The sequence below is a fragment of the Alosa pseudoharengus genome, unplaced genomic scaffold (assembly GCF_046254945.1).
Source record: "Alosa pseudoharengus isolate Yale_2024_CS ecotype anadromous, Long Island Sound unplaced genomic scaffold, YU_APseudo_1.1 YU_APseudo_1.1_scf_10, whole genome shotgun sequence".
Taxonomy (NCBI): domain Eukaryota; kingdom Metazoa; phylum Chordata; class Actinopteri; order Clupeiformes; family Clupeidae; genus Alosa; species Alosa pseudoharengus.
The window spans coordinates 586,108-598,127 of NW_027468565.1; the positions used below are offsets into that span (position 1 = coordinate 586,108).

The 12,020-nt window shown below is 40.7% G+C and overlaps 1 protein-coding gene across 4 annotated transcripts in view; it reads left to right on the forward strand.

Annotated features, from left to right (window-relative positions):
- Positions 1 to 1,220: 1,220 nt before the first annotated feature.
- The window catches only part of snupn (snurportin 1), a 135,091-nt gene continuing 124,291 nt past the window's right edge, over positions 1,221 to 12,020 (forward strand). The window contains exon 1 of one of the 4 annotated variants that reach the window (XM_076302570.1): positions 1,221 to 1,259. Coding sequence is in view for 2 of the 4 variants with exons in the window: in XM_076302573.1 (XP_076158688.1) it covers positions 9,991 to 10,019 (29 nt within the window). In the remaining 2 variants the exon portion in view is untranslated. Of the gene's footprint in view, positions 1,310 to 9,255; positions 10,020 to 12,020 lie in introns of those variants that run through there. The other 3 variants (XM_076302567.1, XM_076302573.1, XM_076302559.1) reach the window with 3 other exon arrangements.

Sequence of the window (12,020 nt, forward strand, 5' to 3'; positions counted from 1 at the left end):
ACTGCTTGATTTCATAACTTAACTTAGTTTAGTCTCTTCAATGTAGCCTACTATGTTGTGATAAGACCTTAGCAGAGTTCACTTCAATGCAGGTCACGATGCTAAGCGGATTTAATAGCAATTTAGCCAGACGTCTTCTATGCAATGCTTCTATGTGGCAACAATAATCCTTCAACAATCGTGAATATTTTGTTAAATGCACATGCAGAGCAGTGGCAGCGGGCTACGAGAGAGAGCGGGGCGGGGCAAGGAAAGGCTGCGTGCGTAAAAAGCGCAGCTCAATGTCAATGCAAAGATTTGACCTTATATTTAATTAAAATTAAATTAAATTAAACATAGAATATTCATCTGTGGCGGCCGATTTTTATTTCGTGGCGCCCGCCACAGATTAGTCAATGTATGGGAAACACTGCGTTAGGTTGTGACTGGTTGTGAGCGAGATCTAACGCCCTCCTCCGCCCGCGTACATCAGAACGGGTTAGCATTAATAATCGTTTACTACTTTAACGGCACGACAATCAAAAAATCCAGGGAAAACCAGATGGCAGAAGTATGTAGACCAATCGGCCCACCAGCTTTTTCTACTTTACCACCTACAGAGTTTGACAGGTACGATTTTTCGAAACGCCATATTATTTCCCATAGACATTCGACAACCAGAAGTTGGGTGGATCCGGATGTTTCGGAGGCGGGACTTATTCCGGAAAGGTCTATAGAGAGTGGGGAGGCTCTCCGTAGAGGGGCTCTGTATATTCTGAAAGTACATGTAAGGGATCCATTTCACCCCCTTTTAAATATGCACAACTTATTGTTTTCACAGCCACACAATTTGAAGTTCAACATTGTTTGTCAATTGACTCGGTACAAACTTAGGATGGCCTGGTACCTACAAAGGCAATTTGGTATATATATCTATACATTTCCTGAAAGGACATGTTATACGGATTCCATTTCACCCCCTTTTAAATATGCACAATATTGTTTTCACAGCCACACAATTTGAAATTCAATAGTGCTTGTCAACCTTAAGTAGTACTGTATTTTCCATTTAAATGTCTTATTTACTTATTTTCAAACTTTACTCTACCTTTGGTAACACGATAAAGTTTTAAATGAATACATTTCTTCTTCATGAATGGAAAAAGTAATGATAGGGTCTGACTTTTATTTTGAAGGATTAGCGAATGGCTGTCATATTGGAATTTTCTTTACTGTCGCTAGTTTCACGCTGCTATTCTGGCAGACATTCTCTGATTCTGGTGAGTCCTGTGGAGCTAGGACTTCTGAGAGAACGCAAACGTATTGTTCGGTTAGTAACACTAGTAATACTAGGCCAGCATATATGTATTGCTTCTAAACAGTTTGTTTTCTGGCTGCGAGACTTAAATAACGTTAACGTTAGTGAGTTGGTAACGTTAACGTTAGCACATAGGAAAGGCTATTCATAGCGCTAACTTAACGCCAAGAGCATAACACTGGATCCAAAATGTAGATGGGGTTGCTTGTTTCTCAACACAATGCTGTCAATGGTTTTACTTAACTGTCCAATTTACCTTACCACTTTATTTCTCCCGCAGTATCCTGGTACACATTTTGTCGTATCGATAGCTAACATCCTACGTTAGCTTCATTAGCTTGCAAACGCTAACTTAATCATCACATTTTGTGACTTTGAAAAAGTTTGCATGATGCAACTCTGGCCAAAGTAGGCCTAACATTCTAGCCTAGTTTCTATTAATCATTTTAGCACAACAATAAACATTACATTATGCATGATCACTGAAGATGGACCTAACAGTGAGGCACATTTTCAGTGGACCACAAAGCCTAATCAGTAGAACTAGCATTAGTTCTTTTGTTTTGCTGTGTTGGTTGATTGCCGTGCCCAAAACAAACGTTGTTGGTTGTGTGCAAAGATTCTAGAAGCTAGGGCGCTAAAACCATTGGTTGGTTTGTTTGGTTGTTTGCTTGGCGGTTTTAGCTGAATCATGTGGTAGGCTTGAGAGGTGGGGTGTTGATTATGTTAACATCTGTTGATATTGACGAAGGTCTTGTTTATCCCAAAATGCGTGAAACATGTTACATCTACTAAACCTTCGTTTTACATTAGGCTTCTCTTGTTACATATTCTCAGACGGAGCAGCAACACTGTGATATAAGCTTGGACAATTTATGTAAACAAATGAGTTCCCATGGCAACAATACAACTAGATCAGAGGGGTATTTCACAAAGGCAGAATTAAGACATCCAAGATAAGTGATAAAGCGAGGTTTGACATAGCGTTGTCTGGTCATCCTAGCTAAACTCGTTTCACTAACGCCAATCCAAGATGAGTAGGAGCAACTATGTCAAGCCAGGTGTAAGTAATTCAGCATGTGTGCGCGTTCTCGTTTCTGCTCCAAAATGCCCACGGTTGGAATAAAAAAGACGCGGAAATTAGCGTCATTCACACAAAGTGAACAACCGCTTTTGATATAGACTAACAATGAAGTAAAGTTGTCAATTTTGGAATGGGGAATCATGGCTATTTCTGTAAAACAGCGGGAGTAGGCGTGGTAGACCAACTTAATGCAAATGTACGTATGCACCCACGTGTGAGTGCTTTCTTGTCTCGGAACGCAACGTCATTAAGAAAGCGCTTGCCTCTGCAAAGATGCATGATATACCTTAATATTATAGTTGAAAATACCTCCGAGAACTTGCCCCTCCACTTCCAATCAACTACAGTAGGCTATTCATCAAACGTCTATCAATAAAATAAACAAACAAAGAGTACATAGGCCTATGTTAATAAGTATAAGGCTATCACAATTAAAATAATAACTATATGGTAGTAGGCAGACAATCTGTTTTGTTTTGCGAGCAAATACATTTAGCAAATAGTTTATAAATGGAATAAAGCTCCTTAAAAATTAGCACGGAGGTCTGATGTGAATGACAGCTAGCTGAACCAATAAGACGACATAATTACCATTAGAATTAACTTAGCTTGGCTGTTAGCCTGGTCGGGACCAGGCTAGGTGCAGAGAATAAATCCCCATGGTAACTTATGTGCCATCTCTTTTGTGAAACCAAGTCAAGGCTAAATTCATCCAGGATAACCTAAAATCCCAGCTTAATCCCTTATCTAGGTTTTGTGAAATACCCCTCTGCATGACTTACCAGATATGCACGATTACGTCATCATAGATGATGTGTCGCCACCTCATTCGTCCAAAGTTGAGAGTAGAATTATAGACCTCTGAAGTTACAAAAAAGCTGCCATCTTTGCCCATATAAGGAGATGGCAGGTTGTATTGCAAGTTAGCTCTGGGGTAGCAAAAATCTAAGTTTGGCGTTTTAAAGGGTGCTCTAAGCGATGCTGGGTAACATCACTTCTGTTGACTTTCAAACAAAACGGAGAGCTAGCTCGCTACTTCCTCCCCCGCTGCTCCCGTGCAATTGAAACCAAAAATTCTAGAACAGGCCTCTGTTCTAGAATCTTTGATTGAAACTCTTCTAAACGCGCATCTCTGCTGTGATTAGCTGGTTGTTTTTGTTGCCGTTTTTGGAGCCTAGGCTGTCCCACAGAGATCACGTTTTTTTACAGTGTATTCAGGACACAGACAGTTAGCGGTTGGTTAGGTGATGTTTGCAGTAAGTAACATAAAATGTTTTAGCCTAAAAAATGCGTGGCATCGCTTAGCACCTTTAACATACCAAAGATCACAGGAGCCACTCTATGGCAGAGGACAAAAGTGTGTTGAGCAAAACGTCTGCATTTCAGACTTCTTCGTCCCCGTGAGAGTTTAACAGGTGCGATAATTCAAAAACCCCATGTAAAATCACAAGATACCGGATCTCAAAGATGGCAGCTTTTTTGCAGGCGAACTTCAGAGGTCTATTCGGCTCGATTCGGCTGGGTTAGATGCTTAGCTGCTCAAGCCATAGGTGCCGGAAGCACATGCCCCCCCCCCCCCCCCCCCCCCCACACACTTTTGGCTCAAAATATATTTTAATAAAATCATCCACGAAAAAAAAAAACCACCTCAGCGCAAAAAACGGAGAGAGGTGTTAACCATTATAGCGGTAGTAGCCCGCATCTAATATAGCCTAAAGCTATTTGTGCAGCGTCACTGTTAAAAAAACCTTAAACTTTCTGCACATACAGTGGGCAGTGCGTTGACTTGGCCAGCTTCACTTGTGGTCCGCGCGTGGGATCACGCGACTTTAATTTGTATTTTCCCAGTGAGACGCTGCAACAACCCAAACAACCAGTAGATGGCTCAAGTGAGCAGGGTGTCTCGTAAAAAGAAATGGAGCCTGGAAAACCCTACACAGACTTCACTACAGACTTTAGCAGACTGGTTTAGAAATAATTTAATAGCCAGAAATATGCCTGCCCTGCCCTAATAAAGAAATATTTGGTTAACTGCGAGTGAATCCCGGTTGCAGCCGTAGAAGAAACGCAGGACAAATTATACATTCTGGTTTTCTCCGAGTGCAACGATGATAGACAGACATCATTTGGACAAAATATAGAGCATATTAACCTCCGTTGCTCAGCCAAATGCCTTCCTGTTACGTCCTGTTATCACGGAGTTACAGGCGATAAACGATTTTTGATGGTCACAAGTTTACTTCAGCAGCAGTTTATTTTTTTTGATTATTAAAGAGTGTTTTTCATTTAAAGGTTTGACTTCGTGCTTATTCAGTAGAGCATTTAGTGCTCTTCCCAATCCCAGACGTTCACATTGCATGTTTGTTTGTAATGGATGCAACCGTGAGATAGGCTACGCGTTTTGACGGCAATGAGTTGTTAACAGACATGCACCAAGACATAGCCCAGCAGCAATCTAGGGACTGTTCATTATTTATTGAAGGGGCCACCGGAGGAATTTTGAGTGCTTCAGTCAAAAGTTGCATGACCCTCCCTTGCCTGCTAGAAATTGTTCAATGACCGTCCGACAGAATTGTTGTATCATCAGGCTACTCAGCTACTAGAGAAAGAATTTCCCCTGTTTGTATGTTCACTCCAAGTTGGCCTACCATAACTTACCAACTCTGCACTGTAGACCCTAACTGGCTATTTATATTTTTCTGTGAAATAAGCAAATGTATTTGTTCAACTTTATGAAGCAGAATTACGCAAAGCAGAATTACGCATAGGCTACTTGGAACATAACACATTTGACAAAGCTGTCCTTTGTCAAATGTGTTATGTTCCAAGTAGCCTATGCGTAATTCTGTAATGAGTGCAGGAAGCGCGTTTTGTATGTTGCTAGTTTCAAAATATTAACTTTCAGTGTTTTACGATGTCTTTGTCATGGGGAAGTGTTTTTCCCCATGCATTTATTCTAGGCTACTGTCAGTGACTGCCGTGAGAGAAGCGGGTTCTGTGTTTCGTTCATGTCAGTGACTGACGCGAGAGAAGCAGGGTCTGTGTTGTGTTGCGTTGCGTGCCGTCCACAGCTCTTCAGTTCTGACAAAGCCAAAATTACTCCTTTTGAAACAATGAGTGCAGGAAGCGCGTTTGTATGGTTATATTGCTTGACGGGGGGATCCCAAGCAGCTTTCAGCCATAATGCTACTTTGAGAACATTTCAATTCACCCGACACTAATATTCAAAATGTTGAAATCTATTTCGGCATAGCCTATAAAGCAATTTAATTAAATGGAATGTTAGTTGTAAACAAACAAGCTACTTGGTGAGGCTTGGCCTCACAGATGCGCTTGTGCCTTAGATGGCAGGAAAAATCTTCACGATATAGGCCTATTAACTGACCACCCGATTCACGTTGGCTGGGGGGAAGGGAGGCCATCAGACATTTGTGCCCAGTTAATCCGGCCCTGCCCCCAACAAATCACACCTTCCCACCTCTGTGACGGCTTAAAAGAAGTCGAGAGGACTCCTAACTCACAGACCTATTCACAAACCTGCGGCATTTTGCCGTGTTTTGAAATCCTATGCAGCTCCAGGAGCTTCCAATCGTGAGGAAGCAATTTTGCATTGTAGGCATAACTAACATGCAATAACGCCACCAACAACAACCAAAACTAGGGTAATCATTGTCAACATGTAAATTAAATGTAACATTATTGTGAATCAAATTAAAATGTTCTCTTTTGCAAACGTAGGCATAGTAACAGAATAATTTAATAATGTTACAAAGATACTACATCAATCCGTATGTTTCATTAGGCTACTGAGCTATTTGTTTTGCCTTACTCTTGATTCATTTAGGTTAGGGCTTTTTATTCAGGGGCCGTATTCACAAAGAATTTTAAGGCTAAAAGTAGCTCCTAACTGGCGAATTTAGGAGCAACTCCTAAAAATAATGGGCGTGTCTAACTTTAGGACTCCTAATTTTTTTCACAAAAACTAATTCACAAAGCATTTTAGACCTAAAAGTAGCACCTAAGTCTGGGACAACTTAAAAGAAGTGTCGAAAGGACTCCTAACTCACTAAGACCTATTCATAAACAGCTTTTTGTGGCATTTTATGTTGCAATGTTTTGAAATGCGTAGCCTATGTGCAAGGATTAAAGTTCTCCGTCGTAGGACGGATTTCCGTCAATTTGATTTTAGAAATGTCATATTTGAGATCGATGCAGATCCGATGAGAAAAAAAATAGGAGGGGGGGGGCTTATCACCTTTTGCTTTTCCTTTTTTAAGGCAACTACAAATATTAGGTAAATGTTTAAAGACCTAATAGTGTTCTTGAGAACTTTCTGTGTCTCAATCAGTGACCGCTCAAGAAGATAGCCTACGTCAGCCATGAGTTTCGCTTTGTTTATGTTGTAGCTACAAACTTCTCGGGCGTTTGCTTAAAAAAAAAGAACACGTATGGAGGACTATAACGGTCTAAAAGTTGGATTATAGTGACACAATCGAGACAGCTGATGAGGTTGGCCAATCCGTTTAACTTTTTTGGATATGATATTGTGAGCTCTGTGCAAATTCAGAGAAGAAGCGGCTGTGTTCTTTTCGTGCATCAATGAAGACAATTTCTTACTATCGCGAACTCTTGTCAGGGGAGGTCATTCATTTTGGGTGTCACCTATGACTAGAACAGATGGCCTGCTATGCCACCCGATGTAGGCTACTATTATTGTTACAGTTTTTAATCAATGCAACTAACATTAGGCTATGTGTAAAGCGACGCAATATAAACCGTAGCCTATGCAATTTATTATCCCGTCTGTAATGACATACAACAATGTTTTTCACAATTTGCGACGGAAGGTTTTGACTGAGCGTGTTAACATAAAATAATAATAATATTGTCATCATCGCGAACTGTCGAGTAAGGGGGTCAGTCGTGTTTTTGACGCACAGACGGCCTTGTAGCCTATTTTGCTTAGGCCTCACTTTTAACGACAGTAGGTTGTGAGTGTATGTTGACAAAAAATAACCATACAATTAAAATAGTCAACTTAAAACTTTGCTATAAAATATTATTAATTTATAGCACAAAACCATAACCAGTAGGCCTACCAGAACCTCGCATATTAGCGTCATGATTTGTGTGCGTCTATTTGGCAAGGCCACTAGCTGTCATGTATGCGTTGTTGCTAAAGGAAGTCAGGTGTCAAAAGTTAAAAAATAAATGGAGATGGGCAGCTGTTGGAAACGGGGGAGAACTAACAAGCCATGGTGTGTAAAGAAATTAAAGTGCCAGGGGTTTGATTTTGCGCGGTTCGCTGCAAGAAAATTGTTTATGGATGCAATAGGAAAACATTTTAGCGTTTTAGCGCCACCAATCAGAAGACCGTACATAAGGTTAACGTTCGTGCACTTCATCTTCCCTACCTGGTGCAACTAGCCACCACGACAGAGTTAGGCTACGTTTATCTATGGCTGACCGTTTTTACGTTTAGAAAGTAGGCTACGCATGTTCATAGCGCAACACGACCGGTCCCTCACCATATCGCAACCTCTTGTCAACCTTATACAATCTGTTGCTGAAGACAAAAGCGCCGTCTCCAGATTGTCGTTATCAAATGCGCAGACCTCCTGCATGAGCACACACAGTATTGCTGCTCATTGGAAAACTGAGTTGTCTGTAAAACTCAAAATTACCATGTTTTCATTAAATGCGGATGAGGCAACAATGGAAATATGAACAATATCTAGAATGTTCTGATTCGTTACTTTGATGAGGAAATGGGAAGTCTTGCAAACTTGATTTTATAGATTTTACTTGGTGTTGAATTGCATATTAACAAGAAAAAAAATCTCCCCTTTAAACACTTTTGGCCTGAAGTAATTAAATAAGAGTGTGTTAAAGCCTTTCTACAATATTGCTGCAGTAGAAAAGAACAGCAATGGCTAATCGGCAATGGTCAGGGATGGTACTAAAATATATTTTTGTTCATTAGGGAAACTCAATCTCAATCAAGAACACTCTCAATTCGCCTTATTCACATGGCCATTGGCGGCTAAAACGAGGCTACAGGGTACACAAACCATAGGATTGTTATGTTCTATGCATTCACCTGTAGGTGGCATTAATTATATAGTAAGTGTACCCTGTAGCCTCGTTTTGGTTTAAACAATGGCCGCCGTGTGAATTAGGCGAATACTCCCTTTACTTTGCTGTTTGCATCTTTTTGTACATTAAAAACCAATAGGTCGCGACTGCAAAAGGGGTGCTATCTCTATAGGTAGATATGAACAACGTATGATTTATGGCCTGAAAAAAGTTCAGTCAAACGATTTTTTTTCACTTTAATCCCTGCCTATGTGGCAACAGGAGCTTCCAATCGCGAGGGAACAATTCTGCATTCATAAAAGGGATGCAATAACGCCACCAACAACAACCAAAACTACTCATTGTTAACATGTAAATTAAATGTAACGTTTCATTGTGAATCAAATTAAAATGTTCTCCTGTTTGCAAACTTAGCCTAGGCATATGGTGACAGATTAATTTAATAATGTTGCAAAGGTACTGCATCAATCCATAGGCCTATGTTTCATTAGGCTACTAGGCTATTTGTTTTGCCTTACTATTTATTCATTTAAGCTAGGCCTTTTTATTCAGTTATTAATCATCTTCCGTCCTTCGCACTACTCTCCGACCTGTCACGTCACATCATCGGAAGGGAGGTGTTTGGAATCATTCCCGCATTACAATCGTCAGCCAATCAAGGTGGTCACTTCAGTCAAGCTCGTGCATGAGTAATGACGTCATCCATAGCAACTAAGACTCACTCCTAGTTTAGGAGTTGTCTGAAAGGCTTTGTGAATAACTTTTAAGAGAAAACTCCAAGCTAAAATCTTTTAGTGCGATTTAGGAGTAGCCTACTCCTAGTGGTAAGATAAAAGCCTTTGTAAATAGCCTACGGCCCCAGTTATTCATCATATTCCGTCCTTGTATAGCGCACACATTCTGAGACCTGTCACCTGTCACTCATCATCGTAAGGGAGGTGCTTGGAATCATGCCCGCGTTACAATCATCAGCCAATCAGCCAATCAAGGTGGTCACGCTTGCCCATTTACACAAATTAATGGTCGAATATTACTGATGATCATTGTTATTTAAGAACATGCAGTGTGCGTAGGACACCAAAAACATCTTGCTCGTAAAAAAGCATCATACCGCACATTGTGGCGGGTCTGTTATTTACTGTAGGCTGCGCAAACCACAGGCCTTTATTTTGGGCAAGCCTGCATTCGAGGCCTTCTGTTGAAGAATTTTATATAAAGCCTGCGCTAACCGTAATCCTCCTGCCCCTGATATCACAGCTGTGGATAGTGTGGAATGTTCAAGTAATAACACAATCCAATGTGTGTCTCAATTGTCCCCCGCTGACCACCTCACACATTTCTCTAGATTTTGCAACGAATTTACATGACACAATGCCATAAAATATGCCAGTTTTAGGACACAGAATAATGTTTGTAATGATACCAGTTAGGCCTACGTTTAACAGTAACAAGTGTAAATATAGCCGCAAGCGGCAATGGCGGGCCCGAGCACCTGCGGGCTGCAACCCGTGACATGTCGGAATCCAACAAAGCACCGACGTGGTGAGTTTGTGAAATGTACATATTTGATGCGTGTGCTATTTGCTTTTGTATTTTATTTTCTGCCACATGTACTTGCTTGGCCAGGTGGGAGCGCAATGCAAGGCAGGCCCATTGGTTGTCATCATAATCATAATATATATTAACCTGAGAAATTTCAGACCATTCATTTTAAGCAAAGAACATTTCTGATACACTTTTTGGTTGGCCAGATGGTGGCGCTATGTTAGGCATGGAAATTACACATGTGAATATCATCACAATAATGATATCCAACTTTTTTGTAAACTTTCAGATCAATCACTTAAGGCATTGTCCATTTCTGGCACATTTCCTGCTTGACCAGGTGGTGGCGCTATGCCAGGCAGGCCCATTGGGTGTCTGGATATCATCATAATCATAATATCTATTAACCTGAGAAGTTTCAGACCATTTATTCAAAGCATAGAGCATTTCTGGCACATTTCCTGCTTGGCCAGATGGTGGCGCTATGCTAGGCCTGTGAATTACGCATGTGAATATCATCACAATAATGATATCCAATATTTTATAAAGTTTCAGATCAATCACTTAAGGCATTTTCCATTTCTGGCACATTTCCTGCTTGGCCAGGTGGTGGCGCTATGCCAGGCAGGCCCATTGGGTGTCTGGATATCATCATAATCATGATATCTATTAACCTGAGAAGTTTCAGACCATTCATTCAATGCACTGTGATTTATGACACATTTCCTGTTTATGTGGTGAGATATTAAAATCATATCAAATATATTACAACATTAAAAAATTCATTCACAATTTAACATTAGCGACATCTTGGCATAATGTTTGCCAAATTTCAAATTAATCTGACAAACCGTCTAGGAGGAGTATGTTCAAATTGATCATGTGACATCAGTATAATTGTCATTCTTTCTGTTGCCAGTTGGTGGCGCTATGCCAAACATGCATTATGGGCATGTGAATATTATCATTAACATGGTCTTCAATGACCTGTGAAATTTAAAACATTTCAAGCCATGCATGGTGAATTATGACACATTTATTGTTTATGTGGAAAGGTATTAAAATTAATAATTTCGCCATTTCGTCAAATTACAACATATCAAAAAAAAACTTCACAATTTATAATCAGGAACATCTCGGCATCATGTATACCAACTTTGACATGAATCGGATCAACCGTCTAGGAGGAGTACGTTAAAATTGATCGATCATGTCCACAACGCACAAAATCTCAATTACCTCACTTCCTGTGGGCGTGGCTAATGGCATGTTAATACAAAAGTTGTTTGTTTTTGGGAGTTACATACACCCACCAAATTTGGTGTGTGTATCTAAAACTATATGCCAACCACAAGTCACTGTGACGTAAGGGGGCGCTATGGAGTTCCTGGGCAACGCCCGGTGCCAAGCTTTTATCCCTGTCTATTCACTGTACCACTTGATGTGTGTGCTAAATTTCATGCGTTTTCGACCATGTTAACCACCTCAAAATATATGCCAACCACGGGATCAGTCACCTAAGGGGGCGCTAGCGAGTCTCTGGGCCACACCCGAGGTCAAGCTCTTGTACCTAACTGCGTTGCGTGACACCTAACGTGTGTGCCTAATTTCAAGAATTTTCGACCATGTTAACCACCTCAAAAACAGGAAAGCAAAAAAGTGGAATGACAATAATAATAAATATAGCCGCAAGCGGCAATGGCGGGCCCGAGCACCTGCGGGCCGCAACCCGTGACATGTCAGAATCCAACAAAGCACCGACGTGGTGCGTTTGTGAAATGTACATATTTGATTTGTGTGCTATTTGTTTTTGTATTTTATTTTCTGCCACATTTACTCGCTTGGCCAGGTGGGGGCGTAATGCCAGGCAGGTCCATTGGGTGTCATCATAATCATAATATACATTAACCTGAGAAATTTCAGACCATTAATTTTAAGCAAAGAACATTTCTGATACACTTTTTGGTTGGCCAGATGGTGGCGCTATGTTAGGCATGA